Genomic DNA, 26490 nt, shown 5'->3' with positions numbered 1-26490 from the left:
CTTTTGTAGCTTGCCTCATTTTCTCTCCACCACTGAAGAGGATGACTTCTTCTGTCAATTACTGCTTCTTTCAAATAGAGATGAAGTTCATCATCCAGGCTCATCGTTGCAGATTCAGAAGAAATTGAATCCTCCGCATGAAGCCCGATCAATTGGACGATGATGAAGAAGATTCTCTTCTGTTCGTTGACTTATTTTTGGACATTTGTCTGTTTTTGCAGCATGCTGCTCTTCATAAAAATAATGTTCTGGACTTGTCTTTTCAGCAGGAACCTCCTGCACCTCCTGTTGAATATCTTCTGTCAGCCATTGTTTGGCCTTAGCCAATACATCATCAGAAGAGAAAGCATGGTTCTTGTATTGAGTAATCAAAAGATTTGCAAGCATAACATTTTTGATCTCTTCATGCTTCTCAAAACATACAGTATATCAATCAAAGCTCTTTGGCTTGACAGACCATCATTTGAAAGTTGGATGATGTTGTGTGCCATGATGACACAGAGGTCTGACATATCAGCAAGCCTCACTCCTTTACGCATGTTTGCTCAACTGTCTCGAAGTTGCGTAAGCATCACTCGGTCTTTGTTGATTCCCCATTCTTCAAGCATGCCTAGAAACATTTCTCTAGTGTACTCAGCTGTGTGGGATCCTTGTATTACTTTTGTATTCAACACCAATTGCCTTTTTGTCCATCTGAAGTGGCATCCAAGAATGAGTACTGACTCTGACTCTGTTTGTGACCAGCAGTCCGTCGTGAATGAGAGTGAGTTGCCATCATTCTCTGGTTGCAGCATAGCCTTTACTTTGTCAATGACCTTTTGGTGAAGCTTTGCCAGCATTTTGGTTCGATAATACTTCTCACTTCAGTGTGTAGCTTGGCTCAAGTATGGACTTCAACCACTGAAATCCTGAGTCAGACACCATTGTAAATGGCTGGTTATCAGTGACAATCATCTCTGTGATTACTCTGTCCAGCAGTTGGGATCTTTCATCTGAATCTAGACAGTGACATCTGTTTTTTTTTTCACAAACATATCTGTTATTGTTGCCTGGGATAGTGGGGGAGGTATTGAAATTGAATCACAATCACATTGGTATTCATTTTGTTTTTTTTCTGTGCTGCATGATACAATTCAATATGATGAACTCTTAGATGGGCCCAAAGATTTGAGGTATTTTTGTTTTTTTGCAGTTACTGATCCCATGCTTATGTTGTTTGTACATGTGTTGCACACTGCTGCTTTTCTTGGAGATGGTTGAGACGAGAAATAGTCCCAGACCACACGTTTACTCTTTCTCTCCTCATCCATCTCCATTTCAACTTGAAAGATACAAAAAAGATTAAAGAAATGGCTTGCTGAAGTTGCTGCTGGCACTGGCACCCTGTTGTGGGTTGGTGACTGACGCCTGGCATTGTGGGTTGCTTGCTGGCACCCTGTTGTGGGTTGGTGGTTGACACCTGGCAGTGTGGGTTGGTGGCTGACGCCTGGTAGTGTGGATTGGTGGCTGACGCCTGGTAGTGTGGATTGGTGGCTGACGCCTGGCAGTGTGGGTTGCTTGCTGGCACCCTGTTGTGGGTTGGTGGTTGACACCTGGCAGTGTGGGTTGGTGGCTGACGCCTGGTAGTGTGGATTGTTGGCTGACGCCTGGCAGTGTGGGTTGCTTGCTGGCACCCTGTTGTGGGTTGGTGGTTGACACCTGGCAGTGTGGGTTGGTGGCTGACGCCTGGTAGTGTGGATTGGTGGCTGACGCCTGGCAGTGTGGGTTGCTTGCTGGCACCCTGTTGTGGGTTGGTGGCTGACGCCTGGCAGTGCAGGTTGCTTGCTGGCACCCTGTTGTGGGTTGGTGGCTGACGCCTGGCAGTGTGGTTTGCTTGCTGGCTCCCTGTTGTGGGTTGGTGGCTGATGCCTGGCAGTGTGGGTTGGTGGCTGATGCCTGGCAGTGTGGGTTGCTTGCTGGCACCCTGTTGTGGGTTGGTGGCTGACGCCTGGCAGTGCGGGTTGCTTGCTGGCACCCTGTTGTGGGTTGGTGGCTGACGCCTGGCAGTGCGGGTTGCTTTCTGGCACCCTGTTGTGGGTTGGTGGCTGACGCCTGGCAGTGTGGGTTGCTTGCTGGCACCCTGTTGCGGGTTGGTGGCTGACACCTGGCAGTGTGGGTTGGTGGCTGACGCCTTGCAGAGTGGGTTGCTGGCTGACGCCTGGCAGTGTGGGTTGCTTGCTGACACCCTGTTGTGGGTTGGTGGCTGACGCCTGGCAGTGTGGGGTACTTGCTGGCACCCTGTTGTGGGTTGGTGGCTGACGCCTGGTAGTGTGGGTTGGTGGCTGACGCCTGGCAGTGTGGGTTGCTTGCTGACACCCTGTTGTGGGTTGGTGGCTGTTGCCTGGCAGTGTGGGTTGGTGGCTGACGCCCTGTTGTGGGTTGCTTGCTGGCACACTGTTGTGGGTTGGTGGCTGACACCTGGAAGTGTGAGTTGGTGGCTGACGCCTGGCAGTGTGGCTGGCTTGGTGTCACCCTGTTGTGGGTGGCTTACTTGCCAGAACACTGTGGTGGCTGGCTGGCTTTACCCAGTTCTGGGTGGCTGGCTTGTAGGAACACTGTGGTGGCACTGGCTGGCTGGGTGGCTTGCTTGCCAGAACACGGTGGTGGCTGGCTTGCAGGAACACTGTGGTGGGTGGCTTGCTTGCTGGAACACTGTGGTGGGTGGCTGGCTTGCTGGAACACTGTGGTGGGTGGCTAACTTGGGGTCACCCTGTTGTGTGGGGGGCTGGCTTGGTGTCACTCACCCACCCTGGACTGTTGTGGGTAGCTAGCTTGCTGGAACACTGTGTGGTCACTAGTCACTGTGGCGGGTGGCTGGCTTGGTGTCATCTGGGTGGCTGGTTGCTTGCTCACTGGAACCCTGTTGTGGGCTGGGTGGCTGGATGCTGGCCAGTCTGTTGCTGTAGGTCAGATGGCTGGCATCTGGCACCCTGGTGTGGGTGGCTGAGGCCAGGGCCTGTGGGTGGATGGCTGGCTGGCACCGTGACCAGACTGTTGCGGACTGTAACATGAGGCTGTGTGAGGCGGTCTTAAGGCAGAGAACGTGTGCAGCGCGCGGTGAAATAGCGTCATGTATGGGCCGCGCAGGCGTTGTTAGAAGGCAGAATGTGTGCGCGCAACATACGCAATGACGTCTCGAAAATATTGGCAATACCGGTAAATCCAAAGGCCGATACAGATATATCGGAGAAAGTGCACATCGGCCCCCGATATATTGGTGTTGCCGATAGTGGGTCGATCTCTAGTGTATATATACAATATATACAGCGCCCCCAATTGGCACATCTGTTAATGAAGCAAATGGTAAACATGGCTTCAATGTCTGGTTTCTAAAGAGGTCAGCCTGTTAAGTACGACAATTTTATCGTGTTTGATAGAATAATATTAAATTATTATGTATTGATGAGTCCTTATATAGATGATGATGGATGGGGGGGGGGGGGGGTACGATTCGCATCCTAGAGAAGGAATTCAGTTATTTTTTTGGAAGCGAGTTCGTATTTCATGCGTTTTTTCTTCTGGTTATGAGAGCCTGTTTTTTTTTACTATAATGAGTTTCTTATTACAATGAGCCTTTTATTACAAGAGTTTAGAATATAACAATGTTAAAGGTTGTTTCCAATATTCAACATTCCCTTTAATAAGAAGTTTATTTGATTGTAAGATAAACTTATGAATTATATATGTGTCGTTATATATATAGTGTATGCTATATTTAATCATTTTAATAATTTTGATGGATCAATATATAAATTACATATCTGTTTTTGCTGCCGCGATTTTGACTGGGCTTGAAGCAATGCCTATGCCTTTGGACCTCAAAACGCATTAAAATTGGCCCAAAGTAGCGCAGGGACTACTTTGAAGTCGGTGCGACTTCAAGTCGCACAGATATGAACGGCACTCATTGGAAATAATGGAGAACGACTTGCAGTCCCAAATCGCAGGGCAAGTGTGAAAGGGGCCTTAACCACTTCAGCTCCGGAAGATTTTACCCCCTTCCTGACCAGGGTTTTTTTTGCGATTTTTTTTTTTTTTTTTACTGCGTGAATTTAATGGACAATTGCGCGGTCGTACGATGCTGTACCTAAACGAATTTGACGTCCTTTTTTTCCCACAAACAGAGCTTTCTTTTGGTGGTATTTGATCACCTGTGCGATTTTTTGATCATGCGCTATAAACAAAAAAAGAGCGTCAATTTTGCAAAAATAACAATATTTTTCACATTTTTTTATATGAAATTCCCCCCAAAAAAATGTAAAAATCAAAATTTTTTAACATTTTCGGCCAATTTGTTTTCTGCTACATATGTTTGGTAAAAAAAATAGCAAAAAGCGTATTTTGATTGGTTTGCGCAAAAGTTATTGCGTTTACTAACAAAGGGAAAGATTTTTGTCATTTTTGGTGTTTTTTTTTTTTAACGAGTAATGGCGGCGATCTGCGATTTTTTTTGCGGGACTGCGACATTGCGGCTGTCAGTTTCTCTGATGATCACGGGAGGCCGGTGGCAATTGCCGCCGCCCTTCCCGCGGCCCTCTGTCTAAACACAGCGGGAGCGCGGCTCCGGTGGCGTGAGACCACGTGCACAAAACCGCGTAGATCTAGGTGATTTCGTGCAGCCGAGGCGCCCTGCTGCAGTATATTTGCGTGGGGCGGTCGGCAAGCGGTTAATATAAAAAAAAAAGGTTCTTAAAAATACAGCAACTACAGTGAAAGTAGGGAAAAATCTGCTGATACGTTTCATTGTGAACTAACGCTTACTCATAATACACCCATAATACATTGCGTGATGAGTAAGCGTTCGTTCAGCATGGAACCCATCAGCAGATTTCTCTACTTTCATCACTGGGATTAAACTTATATCCAATATTTTGTATTATTAGACATTGTTACCGGAGTGCGGATATCCAGCCTGGTAACCATAGGAGTGTGCAGACTATTGCATTAGAGTGTGCACCCCCAAAGCCCAAACACGCCTGTGTGTGTGTATACACATACAGGGTATATATATATATATATATAGTACATATGTATACACACACAGGAGATTATATATATATATATATATATATATATATATATATATATATATATATATATATATAGTACATATATATACCCCCACAGAATATGTATAAAGTACATATGTATACACACACAGGATATATATAGTAAATATGTATACACACATAGGATATATATATATATATATATATATATATATATATATATATATATATATATATATAGTACATATGTATACACACACACACGGGATATATATACTACATATGTATACACACACACACACACACACACAGGATATATATATAGTACATATGTATATACACACAGGATATATATATATAGTACACATGTATACACACACACACGGGATATATATACTACATATGTATACACACACACACACACACACACAGGATATATATATAGTACATATGTATATACACACAGGATATATATATATAGTACACATGTATACACACACAGGATATATATATAGTACATATGTATACACACAGGATATATATATATAGTACATATGTATACACACACAGGATATATATATAGTACATATGTATACACAAACACACAGGGTATATATAGTACATATGTATACACACACACACAGGATATATATATATATATATATATATATATATATATATATATAGTACATATGTATACACACACACAGGGTATATATAGTACATATGTATACACACAGGATATATATAGTACACATGTATACACACACAGGGTATATATATAGTACATATGTATACACACACACACACACAGGGTATATATATAGTACATATGTATACACACAGGATATATATAGTACACATGTATACACACACAGGGTATATATATAGTACATGTGTATACACACACACACACAGGGTATATATATAGTACATATGTATACACACAGGATATATATAGTACATATGTATACACACACACACACAGGATATATATATATATATATATATATATATATATATATATATATATATATATATATAGTACATATGTATACACACACACAGGATATATATATATATATATATATATATATATATATATATATATATATAGTACATACGTATGTATACACACACACACACACAGGGTATATATAGTACATATGTATACACACACACACACAGGATATATATATATATATATATATATATATATATATATATATATATATATATAGTACATATGTATACACACACACAGGATATATATATATATATATATATATATATATATATATATATATATATAGTACATACGTATGTATACACACACACACACACAGGATATATATAGTACATATGTATACACACACACACACAGGATATATATATATATATATATATATATATATATATATATATATATATATATATATATAGTACATATGTATACACACACACAGGATATATATATATATATATATATATATATATATATATATATATATATATAGTACATACGTATGTATACACACACACACACACAGGGTATATATAGTACATATGTATACACACACAGGATAGATATATATATAGTACATATGTATACACACACACACAGGATATATATAGTACATATGTAAATACACACACACAGCATTTATATATATGTATATATAGTACATATGTATACACACACACGGGGTATATATAGCACATATGTATATACACACACACAGGGTATATATAGTACATATGTATACACACACACACACACACACACCCAGGGTATATGTATATATAGTACATATGTATACACACACACAGGATATATATACTGTATATAGTACATATGTACACACACACACACAGGATATATATGACTAAAGACTAACGTCTGAAATGCATAGGATGTTTTTACAGCATTGTACACGTCTTTTCAGTAAAGGAATACCATTTTTGGGTTCCCCTTCTAATATTCATAATAAATGTGTGATATAGAATATTTGTACCTGCTCTCTTGCTGCATATCTCCGTTAAGTTGACTTCACTAGAAACCCTACTGACAGGGTTCTCGGCTCGGCATGTGTAGGTGATATTTGCATTGTCTTTTGTGACCCAAACTATAATAATACTGCTATTGTAGTGTAAATCGGTCCGGGTCTCAATCCAGCCAAAGGTTATATTGTCCCCAGTCTGAGGGACGCAGTCCATGGTGACCATGCAGCTGTCATTGTGGAGCCTGGGAGTCAGGTTGACCGTCACATTATTGATCTTCTCTGTGAAGAGGGAAAGATTTTTGGGCTAAATTTTTGTGACTATTCTATTTATTTAGTATATTCATTAAGCACTGTGGGAGCTATGTAAGTGCACTACAACAAAAACATTATAACATACTTGGTTGCATATACAAAAAAAGGTTTGCAGGACACAGTCCTGCTTGTGGTGGATTATAATGGCACTCACAGGAGACAGATTCCTTATATATAAAAGTATCAGATTTTATTATACATTGTTAAAACAGGCACCTAAGGAGTCAAAACATAAAAGAAAACACACAATAAAAAATGTGATAACAGTATCCTTGGGAGAATTTTAGGACAGACACCTATATAAGATCAATCTAATGATCGATGGATTATGTGTACTTTGCTGATCGACGCGTTTCGCAAACTGCTTCCTCAGGACCAACAGCAGGTGTATCTCATTCTGGTAATATGCGTTGCAGTAGAAGTATACTTTTATGTCACATACATCTGGGTGTAGGAACCAGCATCTCAATGGATTCTATCCATTATGTCAATATATTTATACTAGTCTATATGAAGTAGGATTCCGACATGTATGGAGAAAAGAAGTATAATTACCATGGGTGCAAGATTGACCTCATTTTAGTAGTTGATAATATATACCTTGATACTTCACTGGAAAAAAGAAAGCTGCCTTGTACATCAGCCTGAACAGAAAAACAGATGTGTTCCATATCTGAAGACAGGGGAGGACTGGGCCAGGGGGCAGGGGGGCAATTGCCCCCCGGGCCGCTCTGATTTCCTGTAAAAAGGCTGCACCGCTTCTGCCACAGACATGCTTAAAGGATTCCTGGTGAAGAGAAGTAAAAAGTCCCTACTGACCTACTGAGTGCGGGTTGAAGACAAGGACAGAACGGAGGCCTCCCTGCCCAGCATGGATGGTGTAAACTGTGTCTGAGCAGAGGACGGTTCCATGCCCCACTGGAGACTCTCCTCCCCTGGCCAGCCTCAGCAGAGCTGTCCCAGCTCCTCCAACCGCCCCCTGCTGGCCAAGTTGATCCAGATTCAGTTGGTGAGTAGAGAGTACCTGGAGCAGGGCTTCAGCCTGGAATAGGGGTCAGGAAGAGGACGGGAAGAAGGAGAGTGGGAGGGGGCTGATTCGCTACAACATGGGCCTCTGGTTTGTACTTGCCCCCTGGGCCGAAAGTTACCAGTCTGCCCCTGTTTGAAGATATAGAGTAATGCTCGTGTATTCCTTCAATCTGTCCACCCAGGGGGGATATGTGTCATCTGCCTCAACGTTGAGTTGAGGGCAGTAGGAAGTCTACGGAAAAAAACTTATATTTAAAGTGGTGGGAAGCAGAGATCAGAAAGAGAACTGGATCCCAGACCAGTCTGAGAGCAAGACTTCTGATACGGGGGAAGCACCTACCCTTCTATATGGGGCCAAGGCCCCATAAGTTTAATGGGGGGGGCAGAGCAGCAGGAGTGGGCGCATTTACTAGAACTAATCACGTACTACTTAGGACCAATCACGCTGTGGCCTTCCCTGTGTTTACAGTGCTTCAGTTTATAAATGAACAGGGATCCTCTGTACAGAGCACTACCTGTTCATACACTCCACAGGAAAGGATTGGGGAATGTGTGTCCTCAATCTCTTTCTCTGTCTCAAAAGTGAGACTTTGGGTGCAGGGGCAGACTGGCAACTTTCAGTACAAACCAGAGGCCCATGGTGCAGCGACTCGGCCCCCCCTCCCACTCTCCCTCTTTCCCGTCCCTCTCCTGACCCCCATTCCAGGCTGAATCCCTGCTCCAGGAACTCTCTACTGACTCCGGATTCCCAACCTGGTCAGCAGGGGGGCGGTTGGGGGGAGCTGGGACAGCTCGGTTGGGACTGGCCAGGGGAGGAGGGAGGAGAATCTCCAGTGGGGCATGGAACCGGCCTCTGCTCAGACACAGTTTACACCATCTATCCTGGGGAGGGAGTCCTGCGCCCTGTCCTTGTCTTTATCCTGCACTCAGTAGGTCAGTGGCGGGGACTTTTTACTTCTCTCCACCAGGAATCCTTTAGGCATGTCTGTGGCAGAAGCGGTGCAGTCTTTTTACAGGACATCTGAGCGGCCCAGGGGGCAATTGCCCACCTGGCCCATTCCTTTCCTGGTTGGGTGTCTGATTAGACCCCTGATTTTACACCAACCCCCACAGGGCTGTTTAAAAAAATTCAAAAACTAAAATTGTAAAAAATAATTTAAAAAACATAATTAGGGGCACATTCTCACAGGTATTCTAGTTACATTAATGAGTGGTTTATTCAAGCGGCTGGAGCCACCTGCTAGGCTTGGTTCACTATTCCTGTCAACTAGGCTGTGTGAGGCCCCATAATTTCTAACAGAGAGATATGAGAAATCATGGTTAGAAAGGAAGATAAGAGGAGCAGCAGATGGGAAGTTCAGAAGAAATAAGTGAGAAGTTGGGATCAGAAGAAAAGAGCTCCAGAGAAGACAAACAGTAAGAGAGATGTCCCTAAGATGTTAGTGTAACACTCTCCCGGATAGGTTGCTAGTTAGTTTATTCAAATGTAGTTCTTGTGGCTCTCCTGTAATCTGTAGAGCAGCTTGTGATTACTTTGGGCTGCTCTGGGCTCTGAAGGCTGAGGGTTTGATTGGTTCCCCCTGTCTTCCGGAGGTTTCCAAAATGTGGTGGGTAGGAGAGTCAAATAAGCAGTGTGAATATTTATGTGACCCCAGCTTATCCCTGGGGGAGTGTGCCCAGATGGTGGCTGGGGAGGTCATAATGGGTTTGGCGCCTGAGAAGTTCCGAGCCACAAGCTGAATATTCTGCTTGTGATTAAAGAGGTCCCAGCTGGGGGGGGGGGGGGGGCTTTCCTGCTATAAGGATAGTTTCAGAAGAGGGGGGGGGGGCTTTCCTGCTCTAAGGATAGCTTCAGAAGAGGAGCAGCACATAAGAAGTTGGAACCAAATAATGGGTGACCAGAGAAGAAGAGAATCCAGAAAAGAGGAGAAGAACATTAGAAGTCCCTAAGGAATAAGTGAGAAGTTTTGATAACATAAAAAAGCTCTGAAAAAGAGAAGAAGCCTGAGAGATGTCCATAGTCAGTACATAAGAAGCACTGATCAGAAATAAAGATAGCTCCAGAAAAGAGGAGCAACACATGAGCATTCGGAACCAAAAAAATAAGAAGTGGTGATCAGAGAAGAAGAGAATCCAGAAAAAAGGAGCAGCACATTAGAAGTACTAAAGGCAGGGCTTTTTTTCTCAGAGAATAAGTGCAGGAACTCCCCCTTTCCGGGTCAATTATTGTCTCTGCCCTTACCCAACTCTAAGCACCGTTTCTTGATTCAACCCCTCAACCTCTCAGTGCTGCCCCCTTTAGAGAATACAGAGGCAGGTATCATTTTGTGGTGCTAAGTAATTTGTATAGAATTTGGTAATAATAGCAAGAAAAGCAGTAAAATAGATCCCCTGCAGCCACCAGCAATAGACCCCCCCCCCAGCAACCACAGATCTCCCAGCAGCCAGCATCAATAGACCCCTTCTTCAACAGCAGGTCCTATCCAGCAACAATTGACTCCCCAGCATCATAAGCCCCCCCTCCAGCAAACCAGCAACAATTGACCTTCTCAGAAACGATAAACAACCATGCAAAAACAGCTCCTCTCCAGCAACAATAGATGCCCCAGCAGCCAGTATCAATAGACCCTCCAGCACACCCTGCCATTAAATACAGTACCATTCAGTACTGAAGGTGCCGGAACTGCGTTCCCCCACGTTCCTGCTGAAAAAAAGCCCTGCCTAAAGGAATAAATGAGAAGCTGTGATAGGATTAAAAATAAAGCTCTGGATAAGAGAAGGAACCTGAAGTCCCTAGGAAGTAAGTACTGATCAGAAATAAAAGCTCCAGATAATAGGCACAGCACATGAGAAGTCTAGAAGAAATTTGTGAGAAGTTGTGATCAGAGGGAAAAAAGCTCCAGAGAAGAGAAGAAACCTGAGAAAATACCCTAATAATAATAAGCACTATTCAGAAATAGGAGAGCTCCAGATAAGAGGAGCAGCACAAAAGGCGTTCTAAAGAAATAAGTAAGAATTTGTGAGGAGAGGCAAAAAGCTCCAGAAAAGAGAAGGAAGTCCTCGAGAAGTAAGTAAGCAATACTGATGTTATGAGGCTGGTGGAAGCCTGTCGTGCAGAGAAGGCTCACCGTTGCCGGTGGGCGGACCTTGGATGGAAACCCGAGGTGAGTAGCACAGGCTAGCCAGAGGTGCGGGGTCTAAGCATCCACCGGTCTTCACCAGAGCCTCTGATGGTGAGAATGGATTTGGCTGCAGGTGGATACCAGGTCACGATCCCCAGGGTCGCCCCACCATAGGGTAACCGGTCAAGGTCCGAAGATGGATGAGCCGACAAGGAGAATCCAGAAGAGTAGTCAAAACGAGCCGGGGTCAGGACGGGCAGCAAACAAGCGAGGTCAGGGACGAGCCAAAGGTCAACAGGTATCAGACAGGAATCAACAGGAAGCAGGTTCGGGAACACAGGAGAGCTGAAGACAACACAGCAAAGTGCAAATGCACCAGCTGCCTTTAAATAGGCCTCCTTTGGCGCCAAACGTCCGGGTTAACGTGTGAGAACGTGAGAACGCATAATGTGCATGGGGTCATGCACATTAGCGAATGCGCATTGGCTAATGTGCATGACCCCATGCACATTATGCGTTCTCACGTTCTCACACGTTAACCCGGACGTTTGGCGCCAAAGGAGGCCTATTAGCCAGGTGCTAATTCGCGCATGGGCATTAGCCAATTAGCGTTTTCTAACAACTGATTAGAAAGAAGGATAGCTCCAGAGAAGAGGAGGAGCACGTGAGAGATCCCAAAGAAAAATTAGAAAAATTGTGATCAGAGGAGAAAAGCTCCAAGGAAAAGAAGGAATCTGAAAGAAGAGTCTAAGTAGTACGTAAAAAGCACTGATCAGAATAAGGATAGCTCAAGAAAATGGGAGCAATACATGAGAAGTCAAGACCAAATAACGGGAAGTGGTGATCAGGGAAGGAACCTGAGAGAAGTCCTCAAGAAGTAGGTAAGCAATACTGAATAGAAAAAAGGATAGCGCCAGAGAAGAGGAGAAACCGCACATGAGGAACCCTGAAGTAATAAGTGAGATCTGGTGATCAGAGGGGAAGAAGAGCAGCATGAAACAAGTTTGGAAGTTGTAATGGTAAGTAAGCTCCAGAGGAGAGCAGCAGGGTAGGCAGGGCCGCTGATAGGGGGGGACCACCAGCCCTCTTGTAGGGGGCCTGAGCACACAGGGGGGCCCACACAGAGAGGGGATTAATGATGGACAACAAATACAGAAATCTTCCTCCAGCACCTGAATCTGATCTGTCCCTCTCCCTGCTATCAGCTTTTATCTGTTGGGAAAGAGACAGTTGTCCCTCACTAATCCCCCTCCCTTGTGTAGGCCCCCCTCCCAGCACTTATCTCTGCTCAGGAGTTTATTTGTAAATTGTAACTTTGTTTCTCTCTCTCTGTCTCTCTGATCACTGAGCTCCAACTGCACAGCCTGTATATTTTTCTCATCTCATCTTCTTTTTTATTTAACATAGTTTTTTTTTTAGATTTAATTATGTGAGTTATGTTATATTTGTGTCTGATAATAGTGATTTTGTTGTAATTTTAACTAAATATATCTTTAATATTTTCTTGGGGGGCCCTGCCAGGTAGTCTGTACGGGACCCCGCGATTTCTAACAGCAGCCCTGAGGGTAGGGTAGAAGTTGTGATTGGAGAGGAAGAGAGCTCCATAGTAGAGGAGCAGCACATCAGAAGTCTTGAAGGAATGGGGAAAAGTTGTGATCGGAGAGAAAGAGAGCTCCATAGTAGAGGAGCAGCACATCAGAAGTCTTGAAGGAATGGGGAAAAGTTGTGATCGGAGAGGAAGAGAGCTCCAGGGTAGAGGAGCACCACATCAGAAGTCTTGAAGGACTGGGGTAAAGTTGTGATCGGAGAGGAAGAGAGCTCCAATGAAGAGGAGCAGCACAGCAGAAGTTTGGAAGGAATGGAGAAAAGTTGTGATCGGAAAGGAAGAAAACTCCAGAGTAGAGGAGCAGCACATCAGAAGTCTTGAAGGAATGGGGAAAAGTTGTGATCGGAAAGGAAGAGAGCTCCATAGTAGAGGAGCAGCACATCAGAAGTCTTGAAGGAATGGGGAAAAGTTGTGATCGGAGAGGAAGAGAGCTCCAATGAAGAGGAGCAGCACATCAGAAGTCTTGAAGGAATGGGGAAAAGTTGTGATCGGAAAGGAAGAGAGCTCCAGGGTAGAGGAGCAGTACATCAGAAGTCTTGATGGAATGGGGAAAAGTTGTGATCGGAAAGGAAGAGAGCTCCAATGAAGAGGAGCAGCATATCAGAAGTCTTGAAGGAATGGGGAAAAGTTGTGATCGGAGAGGAAGATGGCTCCAATGAAGAGAAGCAGCACAGCAGAAGTCTTGAAGGAATGGGGAAAAGTTGTGATCGGAGAGGAAGAGAGCTCCAATGAAGAGAAGCAGCACAGCAGAAGTCTTGAAGGAATGGGGAAAAGTTGTGATCGGAGAGGAAGAGAGCTCCAATGAAGAGGAGCAGCACATCAGAAGTCTTGAAGGAATGGGGAAAAGTTGTGATCGGAAAGGAAGAGAGCTCCAATGAAGAGGAGCAGCACATCAGAAGTCTTGAAGGAATGGGGAAAAGTTATGATCGGAGAGGAAGAGAGCTCCAAGGAAGAGGAGCAGCACATCAGAAGTCTTGAAGGAATGGGGAAAAGTTGTGATCGGAAAGGAAGAGAGCTCCAATGAAGAGGAGCAGCACATCAGAAGTCTTGAAGGAATGGGAAAAAGTTGTGATCGTAAAGGAAGAGAGCTCCAATGAAGAGGAGCAGCACATCAGAAGTCTTGAAGGAATGGGGAAAAGTTGTGATCGGAGAGGAAGAGAGCTCCAATGAAGAGGAGCAGCACATCAGAAGTCTTGAAGGAATGGGGAAAAGTTGTGATCGGAGAGGAAGAGAGCTCCAATGAAGAGAAGCAGCACAGCAGAAGTCTTGAAGGAATGGGGAAAAGTTGTGATCGGAGAGGAAGAGAGCTCCAATGAAGAGGAGCAGCACAGCAGAAGTCTTGAAGGAATGGAGAAAAGTTGTGATCGGAGAGGAAGAGAGCTCCAATGAAGAGGAGCAGCACATCAGAAGTCTTGAAGGAATGGGGAAAAGTTGTGATCGGAGAGGAAGAGAGCTCCAATGAAGAGAAGCAGCACAGCAGAAGTCTTGAAGGAATGGGGAAAAGTTGTGATCGGAGAGGAAGAGAGCTCCAATGAAGAGGAGCAGCACAGCAGAAGTCTTGAAGGAATGGAGAAAAGTTGTGATCGGAGAGGAAGAGAGCTCCAATGAAGAGGAGCAGCACATCAGAAGTCTTGAAGGAATGGGGAAAAGTTGTGATCGGAGAGGAAGAGAGCTCCAATGAAGAGGAGCAGCACATCAGAAGTCTTGAAGGAATGGGGAAAAGTTGTGATCGGAAAGGAAGAGAGCTCCAGGGTAGAGGAGCAGCACATCAGAAGTCTTGAACGAATGGGGAAAAGTTGTGATCGGAAAGGAAGAGAGCTCCATAGTAGAGGAGCAGCACATCAGAAGCTCTGAAAGACCAAAGAAGAAGGTTTGATTACGGAGAAAGAGAGTTCCAGAGAAAAGCAGGCAAGTACACAAAACCTTTGCACAGTGTATTCTGCTATGAATTTTAACCTCGCGGGAGTCTTTCTTTCTTTCAGTTCTGTATTTGGTATGTTTACTATTGATTTGTATCACAGACTATTTCAATCTAGATCACGTCCTGCTCTTACCCAATCATGCAATATATCTTACCGTAAACTTTGAGCTCATATTTACAAAATGTTTCTTTGCTGCCATTGGTGACCCTTATCTCATAGGTCCCTTGATCCTCCCTCTGGAGCTTCAGAATCTCGAAAGAGGAATTTCCCCCATTGTACCTGTATCTTCCATCAGATGAATTTCTGGGCACTTCAGGTGTCTGACTATAAATCAGTAGGTTCCATCTTTGGTTTGTATTGGTCCGCTGCAGCGCCAGACTTTCAGATTTCAATTCAAGAGCCACTTTTTCAAAATGAAAGGGATGTCCAAGAGTCCCCTTTAATTCAGTGACCAAGTCACCACATTGAGACACCAAACCTTTATGGAGAAGACATGTTTTGTCAAGCCTTTTCAGGGTAATGATACTAAACGCAATGAACACATACAAAATTGAACAAAAAACAAGTTTTCTTTCATTCATTTTATTTTTTTTTTTACTGGAGATTATTTCTAATTAAAGGAAAAGGAATAATCCACAAGAATCAATTAGAATTGATCTTTCATTGCTCTGGCTTCAGTATACAGTGCATTGCGAAAGTATTCGGCCCCCTTGAACTTTTCGACCTTTTGCCACATTTCAGGCTTCAAACCTAAAGATATAAAACTGTAATTTTTTTTGAAGAATCAACAACAAGTGGGACACCATCATGAAGTGGAACAAAATTTATTAGATATTTCAAACTTTTTTAACAAATAAAAAACTGAAAAATTTGGCGTGCAAAATTATTCAGCCCCCTTAAGTTAATACTTTGTAGCGCCACCTTTTGCTGCGATTACAGCTGTAAGTCGCTTGGGGTATGTCTCTATCAGTTCTGCACATCGAGAGACTGAAATTTTTGCCCATTCCTCCTTGCAAAACAGCTCGAGCTCAGTGAGGTTGGATGGAGAGCGTTTGTGAACAGCAGTTTTCAGTTCTTTCCACAGATTCTCGATTGGATTCAGGTCTGGACTTTGACTTGGCCATTCTAACACTTGGATATGTTTATTTTTGAACCATTTCATTGTAGATTTTGCTTTATGTTTTGGATCATTGTCTTGTTGGAAGACAAATCTCCGTCCTAATCTCAGGTCTTTTGCAGACTCCCTCAGGTTTTCTTCCAGAATGGTCCTGTATTTGGCTCCATCCATCTTCCCATCAATTGTAACCATCTTCCCTGTCCCTGCTGAAGAAAAGCAGGCACAAACCATGATGCTGCCACCACCATGTTTGACAGTGGGGATGGTGTGTTCAGGGTGATGAGCTGTGTTGCTTTTACGCCAAATATAACGTTTTGCATTGTTGCCAAAAAGTTCGATTTTGGTTTCATCTGACCAGAGCACCTTCTTCCACATGTTTGGTGTCTCCCAGGTGGCTTGTGGCAAACTTTAAACGACACTTTTTATGGATATCTTTAAGAAATGGCTTTCTTCTTGCCACTCTTCCATAAAGGCCAGATTTGTGCAGTATAGGACTGATTGTTGTCCTATGGACAGAGTCTCCCACCTCAGCTGTAGATCTCTGCAGTTCATCCAGAGTGATCATGGGCCTCTTGGCTGCATCTCTGATCAGTCTTCTCCTTGTATGAGCTGAAAGTTTAGAGGGACGGCCAGGTCTTCGTAGATTTGCAGCGGTCTGATACTCCTTCCATTTCAATATTATCGCTTGCACAGTGCTCCTTGGGATGTTTAAAGCTTGGGAAATCTTTTTGTATCCAAATCCAGCTTTAAACTTCTCCACAACAGTATCTCGGACCTGCCTGGTGTGTTCCTTGTTCTTCATGATGCTCTCTGCACTTTAAACGGACCTCTGAGACTATCACAGTGTAGGTGCATTTATACGGAGACTTGATTACACACAGGTGGATTCTATTTATCATCATTAGTCATTTAGGTCAACATTGGATCATTCAGAGATCCTCACTGGAGAGAGTTTGCTGCACTGAAAGTAAAGGGGCTGAATAATTTTGCACGCCCAATTTTTTTATTTGTTAACAAAGTTTGAAATATCCAATAAATTTCGTTCCACTTCATGATTGTGTCCCACTTGTTGTTGATTCTTCAAAAAAAAAATTACAGTTTTATATCTTTATGTTTGAAGCCTGAAATGTGGCAAAAAGTCGAAAAGTTCAAGGGGGCCGAATACTTTCGCAATGCACTGTAGTGACATCCTTTTGGTGGCTAAATAGGATGCCACTTTATTTGATCTATATCTCTGAAAGAATGATTGGTCCCTGTGGATTTTTTCCCTCCTTTTTAGAGAGAACCTCCAAAAATATAAATATTTTATCTTTTTTGGTTAATTTCTGTACTTCTGTGTACGTCTTTGAAAGTTGCAAAAAATGTTTTTTTGTGAAATCTGTCAATATATAGCGAAGCCACACACTACATAAAAGCTGAGATTGGCCTTGCAGTGGAAATAACTGCTCTGTAATCTGATTGCCTGGGCAAAAGGGTCTACAAAAGAGAAAGACTTCAAAGATAAGGACACTATAACCCCCTCAATAAGCAAGAGTAATGGCACTGGACCATCTGACCATCAATATGAGCTTGTTGGACATCCCATTCCAAATCCACGCCCAATGATATGAAGTTTGCTCCTTTGCAGCTATAACAGTCTACATTCGTCTGAGAAGGGTTTTCACAAGTTTTTGGAGTGTGTGGGAATTTGTGTCCATTCAGCTGAAAGAATCTTTGTCAGGTCAGGCACTGATGTTGAACGAGAAGACCTGGTTCATCATCAGCATTCCAATATATCCCAAAATTGTTTATTAGGGCTGAGGTCAGGGTTTTATGTAGGACACTGGAGTTCCTCCACACCAAACTGGTCAAAGGTGTTCAGTAAGGTTGAGGTCAAGGCTCTGTGCAGGCCATTCAAGTTACTCCACACCAAACTGGTCAAAGGTGTTCTGTAGGGTTGAAGTCAGGGCTCTGTGCATGCCATTTAAGTTTCTCAACACCAAACTGGTCAAAGGTGTTCAGTAAAGTTGAGGTCAGGGCTTTCTGCAATCCACTCAAATTCCTCCACACCAGACTGGTCAACAGTGTTCAGTAGGGTTTGAGGTCAAGGCCTTGTGAAGGTAATTTAGGTCCCCCCACATCAAATTGGTCAAAGGTGTTCAGTAAGGTTGAGCTCAAGACTGAGCAGGCCATTCAAGTTCCTCCACACCAGACTGGTCAAAGGTGTTCAGTAAGGTTGAGGTCAGGGCTCTCTGTCGGCCACTTGAGTTCCTCCACACAATACTGGTCAAAGGTGTCCAGTAGGGTTGAGATTATGACTCTTTGCAGGCAACTTGAGTTCCTACACACCAAACTGGTCAAAGGTGTCCAGTAGGGTTGAGGGCAAGTCTATGTGCAGGCCATTCAAGGTCCTCCACATAAAACTGGTCTAAGGTGTCCAGTAGGGTTGAGCTTAAGGCTCTGTGCATGCAATCCATGCTCCTTGACACCAGACTGCTCGAAGGTGCCTAGTAAGGTGGAATTCAAGGCTCTGTGCAGGCCATTCAAGTTACTCCACACCAAACTGGTCAAATGTGTTCAGCAGGGTTAAGGTCAGGACTCTCTGCAGACCACTTGAGTTCCTCCACAACAAACTGGTCAAAAGTGTTCAGTAGGGTTGAGGTCAGGGCTCTGTGCAGGCCCCCTCATGTTCCTCCACACAAAACTCATTAAACCACAACTTATGAAGCTAGCCTTGTGTGTACAGGGGCATAGTCCTCCTGTAGTCATGATCACAATGTTGGAAGTGCATGATTGTCTAAAATATATTTCTATGTAGGCATGGGCGAGCTGTTCAGGCTGAGCATGAGTTCAGCCTGAAGATCACCTGTTCGGGTGTTCACCTAACACCCGAATCTGATTTTTGCCCACCGAGTGCACAGGCAATAAGTTGTTAAGGAGAAGCTAGCCACCGCATCCTTTACAATGGATGAGTCATTAGCTGTCAGTGGGCTTTCCCGTTGACAGCTGAATGAAAATAAAATAATAATGCAGAATTTGCCAGCAATAGAAAAAAAAACGCATGGGGGTCCCCCCCAATACATACCAGGCTCTTTGGGTCTGGTATGGGTTTTAAGGGGAACCCTACACCAAAATTAATAGCAAAAACACCATAGGGGTACCCCCCAGAATCCATACCAGAGCCTTAGGTCTGGTATGAATTTTTAGGGGAACCCTAAATTTAAAATAAAAATGGCATTGGGTCCTTCTTAAGATCCACACCAGACCCTTATCCGAGCATGCAGCCTGGCAGGCAAGGAAAGGGAGAGGAAGTGTGAGCCCCCTCCTCCTGAACCATAAAATACCTCATGCCCTCAACATGGAGGGGTGCTTTGGGGCAGGAGGGGCTCTTCCCCCCCACCCCAAAGCACTTATCCCCATGTTGATGGGGACAAAGGCCTCTTCCCCACAACCCTGGCTGGTGGTTGTGGGGGTCTGTGGGCAGGGTGCTTATCAGAATTTGGAAGCCCCCTTTAACAAGGGGGGCCCCCAGATTCCAGCCCCCCCATGCCTCCCTTATTAAAAAATAAAAAAAACAATGTCCCCTATATACATCCATCATCAGTCACGACGACCGCTGGACCCGAAAAAGAAATCGCCGACTGCCTACTCCACTGTCTGACAGTTCTTAAATAGGTAAGGGGTGGGGCTGTCTGGTTACGTCACCTGGTGTCAGTACCCCCTTGTGAGGTCACTGACCAGCGCATGCTGGGTCGGTGATGTCTAATGGGGGGCGGTGCCAAGGTGACGTCACCAGGTGGCCCTGCCCCTTAGCTATTTAAAAACTGTCAGATGGCAGAGCAGGCAGTCGATGGTTGGCCATTGTCACAGGCAGAGCTTTTTTTCCGGCAGTGTGGCAGGCATCACGGTTGACGATGGATCTGCATGGGGGGACATTGTTTTTATAATTTTTAATAAAGAACTTGCCAAAAACTGTGTTTGTTTTTATTTCTTTTTGACACTTTTTTTGGTGAATGAGTAGAGGTACAATGTACCCCATACTCATTCATATGGGGGGGGGTGGGATCTGGGGGTCCCTTTGTTAAAGGGGGCTTCCAGATATCAATAAGCCCCCTGCCTGCAGACCCCAACGCCACAACCACCCCAAAATCACTGCTCCTTTAAAAACGGTGTTTAAAAATGTTTGTTTTTGCATTGGTAGCATCAATGCAAAAAAAATCTTTTTAAAAATATTGTTTTTAAAGGAGCAGTGATTTTAAAGATGCTTAAAGGGAAACAATGAAAATGAAAAATTCCTTTACATAAAGTGCCTGGGGTCTGCCTTAGTCTGCCTGTATAATGGCGCATCTGTACCGTGTATAGAACCTGCTTCAGCAAAACAGAGATATATGCAAGCCATTGCCGGCAATAAAAAAAATAAATAAAAAAATGGTGTGGGGTCCCCCCATGTATACAGGCCCTTTTGGTCTGGCATGGATTTTAAGGGGAGCCCAATGCCAAATGTAAAAAAAAACTGCGTGGGGGGTCCCTCCCAAAATCCATACCCAGTCCCTCAGGGCTGCAAGCCAGTGCCGGGCAAAAGAAAGAAAATTAAAAAATGGCGCCCCCCATCCATAGCCCATTGCCAAAATGTACAAAAAATGGCATTGGGTCCCCCTCAAAATCCATACCAGGCTCTTATCTGAGCATACAGCCTGGCAGGGACGAGCTAACCCCCCATCCCCCTCCTGAACCATACCAGACAACATGCCCTCAGTCCCCTTACCCCAAAGCCCTTTTCCCCATGTTGTTAGGGACAAGAGCTTCTTCCCCACAACCCTGGGCGGTGTTTTTTGGGGGTCTGAGAGCAGGGGACTTAATGGAATCTAGAAGCCCCCTTTAACAAGGAGGCCCCCAGATCCTGCCCCCCCCCCTCATGTGAATGAGTATGGGATACATTGTACCGCTACTCATTCACCAATAAAAGTTTTTGACAAGTCCTTTATTAAAAAATAAAAAAAAAACAATGTCCCCTGATGTTTTATCGGGTTGAGGTGCAGGCCATAGAAACATAGAATGTGTCGGCAGATAAGAACCATTTGGCCCATCTAGTCTGCCCAATATATCTGAATCCTATGAATAGTCCCTGGCCCTATCTTATATGAAGGATAGCCTTATGCCTATCCCATGCATGCTTAAACTCCTTCACTGTATTTGCAGCTACCACTTCTGCAGGAAGGTTATTCCATGCATCCACTACTCTCTCAGTAAAGTAATACTTCCTCATATTACTTTTAAACCTTTGCCCCTCTAATTTAAAACTGTGTCCTCTTGTGGTGGTTTTTCTTCTTTTAAATATGCTCTCCTCCTTTACCGAGTTGATTCCCTTTATGTATTTAAAAGTTTCTATCATATCCCCTCTGTCTCTTCTTTCTTCCAAGCTATACATGTTCCTCCACCCCAAACTCGCTCATCCATGTCTTTATGTACCTTGAATTGTGAACTGGTCCAAGTCATTTAGTGGAGGGGGGGATTATGGTGTGGGGTTGTTTTTCAGGGGTTGGACTTGGCCCCTTAGTTCCAGTGAAGGCGTCAGCATACCAAGACATTTTGGACAATTTCATGCTCCCAACTTTGTGGGAACAGTTTGGGGATGGCCCCTTCCTGTTCCAACATGACTGCGCACCAGTGCACAAAGCAAGGTCCATAAAGACATGGATGAGCGAATTTGGGGTGGAGGAACTTGACTGGCCTGCACAGCAGTGTTCATTTTGGCAGCAAATTTCAATTTAGTTTTAGTCTTAGTCTTAGGACTAAAATGGCATTTTAGTTTTAGTCCCATTTTAGTGTTTTAGTTTTAGTCGTATTTAGTCGACTAAAACGTCCTACATTTTAGTCAACTAAAACTAATTTTAGTCATCTATAATGGAATGGGTGTAGTTCAATTGTAATTTGTAATGCATTATATAAGCATTTCTCTACAATTTCCAAACTCATTATATACTACTTGCTGGTCCTGGAGTGAAAAATCGAATATGTTATTATTTATGGTATTAAGCTCTGAGCATGCACCAGTGTTAATTTTGGCAGCAAATTTCAATTTAGTTTTAGTTATAGTCTTTTGACTAAAATGCCATTTTAGTTTTAGTCATATTTTAGTCATCTGAATTGTTTTAGTTTTAGTCGTATTTTAGTCGACTAAAATTGTGTTAATTTAGTCGACGAAAACGTTTTTGAGTCCTGACCTCAACCCGATAGAACACCTTTGGAATGAATTAGAGCGGAGACTGCGAGCCAGGCCTTCCAGTCCAACATCAATGCTTGACCTCACAAATGCACTTCTGGAAGAATGGTCAAACATTCCCATAGACACACTCCACTCTTAAACCTTGTTCTTCTTCCCAGAAGAGTTGAAGCTGTTATAGCTGCAAAGGATGGGCCAACTCAATATTGAACCCTATGGACTAAGACTGGGATTCCATTAATGTTCATGTGCGTGTATAGGCAGGCGTCCCAATACTTTTGGTAATATAGTGTATGTTGCCACAATCAAATTTAAAAAAGTCAGTGAGCCTCAGCTAAGCAACATCTGGAGGAGCCCGGGTTCAGAATGGTTGGTATACAGTGTGACCTGCAACTACGAAGTGCAGTCAGATGTTATAGCACAACAGAATGACCTCCGTTTTGTTTCTTAGATCGATAAAAATTGGTTTAAAATATGAATATATGAACTTACCAAAACATCCGCGGGCAATAAAGCAGATAATGTAGCAGAAGTAAAACATAATTCCGTAAGTTTGTTGTCTTGCCTTCCTGTGCAGGTTCAGAGAACTGACACGGTCTACTGTACATTCTTTCATCTCTTGTAGGTTGGGGGTTGAGCATGAAAATCTATTTTCCTTTACATCTGCTGTGTCTGCACCATATTATTATTTAAGATAAAATAGTTTCGGAAATAACAACTTTGGTGGAGGTTTTTTTTTTTTTCAAGTGGTTTATTTAGCTGTGTTCTATTCCTGGTATAAAGAGGTATGCGCTACAGCAGATTTCACTTTCATGAGTAATGCTACCTGTAATGGAACCGGGACCCACACTGTGTTTGTGGGCTTCCATCAGTATACGGCTTCCTCCAGTCTGAAAATAGATATCAGATATTATAGCCGCCCCCCATACAAAAGTAGCCGACAACTTAGCTTGTATAGAACTGGAACCTTTATTGAACAAATTCACACTGAATATATATACCTCACAGGAGGACATCCCCCTCCTGATCAGATTACCCTACCAGGTCGGGTGCCTGATTACATTATCCTATGCAGATGAAATTATGTACAGAAATAGAATTAACCTGTACTAATTATCTAAGGAACCACCAACACAAACAGTATTCTACTTTCCCACCAGTAAATAATAGATGACAGTGATTCAATCAACATGAGCCAATTAACTATTAGACTGCCGTCATCGAGTTCCTGAAGTACAATACACCTTATTATAAGTGTAAACACATCCCCACAGTAGATAGCAGGTGAGTAAACCAGCATATTCATCAATGTGTGGAAGACAGGTGGTTGAGATGATGATATTAGCATCTGCTATGAGTCTGACTGTGTGAAGTAGTCTCTTATTGGCAATAGGCAGCTAGGCCTTAACATGAATCCTAGGTCTAGAGTCTTCATATGTTCCTTGAGATATATGAACTTTAATGGCATCCCAGTCTTAGTCCGTAGGTTTCATAATTGAGTTGGCCCACCCTTTGCCTTGGGCGCATCAGAAGGAGGGGGTTACAGAAAGAGCAGGAACAACACTATATTGTCAAAGGTATTGGGACGCATGCCTTTTCACCCACATTTAATGGCATCCCAGTCTCAGTCTGTAGGGTTCAATATTGAGTTGGCCCACCCTTTGCCTTGGGCGCATCAGAAGGAGGGGTTACAGAAAGAGCAGGACCTACACTATATTGTCAAAGGTATTGGGACGCATGCCTTTACACGCATATTTAATGGCATCCTAGTCTCAGTCTGTAGGGTTCAATATTGAGTTGGCCCACCCTTTGCACCTATAACAGCTTTAACTCTTCTGGGAAGGCTATTACCAAGGTTTAGGAGTGTCTATGGGAATGCCATTAAAGTTCATGTGCGTGTAAAGGCAGGCGTCCCAATACTTTTGACAATATAGTGTATATGACTAAGCCCTGATTCACACTGTGGAACCACATGTTATTCGCACAAGAGTCGCACCACATTTCTGTGCAAATCACATGCGATTCTGTGCAGTGCCATTTGAGCCCATTCATTTTGTATGGCTCAAATCACACCGCATCTGCACAAAAAAAGGTGAAGACACCGTTTTTTTTGCCGCACTTGAATCCGATCGCATGGGTGTTTATATCCATGCGATCCAAATCAGGCAAGCACACTGCATTTTGTGACCAACTTTTGGGATGTTGTTAAATTTTAATTGACACCCGCAGCAGATACACAGTTCGATTGCTATGCGGTGCGTTGATATCTAACCATAACAACAAAATGATCTTGATAGACATCCCATTTCAAAACCATGGGCATTATTACGGAGTTTTCCTCTTTGTGACACTAGCAGCTTCCACTCTTCTGGGAAGACTTTCCACAATATTTAAGAATGTGTCTAGGAATTTGTGTCCATTCAGTCAAAAGAGCAATTGTGAGGTCACTGATGTTGAATGAGAAGACCTGGCTAGTAAACAGTGTTCCAATTTATCACAAAGATGTCTAGTAGGGTTGAGGTCAGGGCTCTATGCAGGCCATTCATGTCCCCCCACACCAAACTGGTCAAAGGTGTTCAGTAAGGTTGAGCTCAGGGCTCTGTGAAGGCCATTCAGGTTCCCCCACACCAAACTAGTCAAAGGTGTTCAGTAAAGTTGATGTCAGGTCTCTGTCAAGTTCCTCCACACCTAACTGGTCAAAGGTGTTCAGTAAGGTTGAGCTCCAGATTCTGTGCAGGCCATTTAAGTTTCTCAACACCAAACTGGTCTAAGGTGTTCAGTAAAGTTGAGGTCAGGGCTTTCTGCAGTCCACTTGAGTTCCACCACACCAGACTGGTCAATGGTGTTCAGTAGGGTTTGAGGTCAAGGCCTTGTGAAGGTCATTTATGACACTTTTCCACTGCAAGTACCGGCTCGGCTCTACTCGACCCTGCTTGGCCTGGTTTGCTTTTCCACTGCTGGTACCGCATGGTACGGTGTTGGAATGGTTCGGTACGGTTTGGTATGGTTTGCTTTTCCACTAAAGTAGTACTAAAGTTAAGTGGGTGGGATAACAACGATTCTCTGACCAATCAGTGGCTAGTAGTGACTGCATGCAAAGGATTGTGGGATATGGTACCGGTATGGTACCTCTTGGAACCACAATCGAGGTGGTACTGTTTTAGAGAGCCGTACCATTCGGTTCCATGCAGTGGAAAAGCGCCGCCGTACATTACCGTACCGTACCGAACCGTTCCTACACCGTACCATGCGGTACCAGCAGTGGAAAAGCACAAAAGCGAGCTGAACCGTTCGGTTCCATGCAGTGGAAAAGCGCCATTAGATTCCCCCACATCAAATTGGTCAAAGGTGTTCAGTAAGGTTGAGCTCAAGACTGAGCAGGCCATTCAAGTTCCTCAACACCAGACTGGTCAAAGGTTTTCAGTAAGGTTGAGGTCAGGGCTCTCTGTAGGCCACTTGAGTTCCTCCACACCAAACTGGTCAAAGGTGTCCAGTAGGGCTGAGATTACGACTCTTTGCAGGCAAATTCTGTTCCTACACACCAAACTGGTCAAAGTTGTCCAGTAGGGTTGAGTTCAAGACTCTATGCAGGCCTTTCAAGGTCCTCCACATAAAACTGGTCTAAGGTGTCCAGTAGGGTTGAGCTTAAGGCTCTGTGCAGGCAATCCATGTTCCTTCACGCCAGACTGGTCAAAGGTGCCTAAAAAGGGGGAATTCAAGGCTCTGTGCAGGCCATTCAAGTTCCTCTACACCAAACTGGTCAAAGGTGTCCAGTAGGGATGAGCTCAAGGCTCTGTGCAGGCCACTCAAGTTCCTCCACACCAAACTGGTCAAAGGTGTCCAGTGGGGATGAGCTCAAGGCTCTGTGCAGGCCACTCAAGTTCCTCCACACCAAACTGGTCAAGGGTGTTTAGTAAGGTTGAGGTTAGGGCTCTGTGCAGGCCACTCGAGTTCCTTCATACCAAACTGGTCAAAGGTGTTTCGTAGGCTTGAAATCAGGGCTCCACTCTAAAAGAGTCAACATTTTTTAGTAGGTCAAGGTCAGGGCCTTGTGCAGACCACTTGAGTTCCTCCATACCAAAATGATAAAATCATGTCCTTATGGACTTTGTGCACAGGGCTAAAGTCA

At 43.8% G+C, this 26490-nt stretch overlaps 1 protein-coding gene across 1 annotated transcript in view; it reads right to left on the bottom strand.

The window, feature by feature from the left end:
- Positions 1–22977, bottom strand: part of LOC309569093 (SLAM family member 6-like) — a gene marked incomplete at its 5' end in the record, with an annotated part of 34132 nt that extends 11155 nt beyond the window's left edge. Inside the window, 3 exons of the mRNA XM_082274857.1 lie at positions 7064–7330; positions 15197–15520; positions 22854–22977. Coding sequence (XP_082130983.1) covers positions 7064–7330; positions 15197–15520; positions 22854–22977 — 715 coding nt within the window. The remainder of the gene's footprint in view (positions 1–7063; positions 7331–15196; positions 15521–22853) is intronic.
- Between the last annotated feature and the right edge of the window lie 3513 nt (positions 22978–26490).

Source organism: Pelophylax lessonae (genome assembly GCF_965119305.1).
Source record: "Pelophylax lessonae genome assembly, chromosome: 13".
Lineage (NCBI taxonomy): Eukaryota > Metazoa > Chordata > Amphibia > Anura > Ranidae > Pelophylax > Pelophylax lessonae.
Note: the sequence above shows the minus strand (reverse complement) of the source record. Positions and strands in the feature narration are given on the sequence as shown.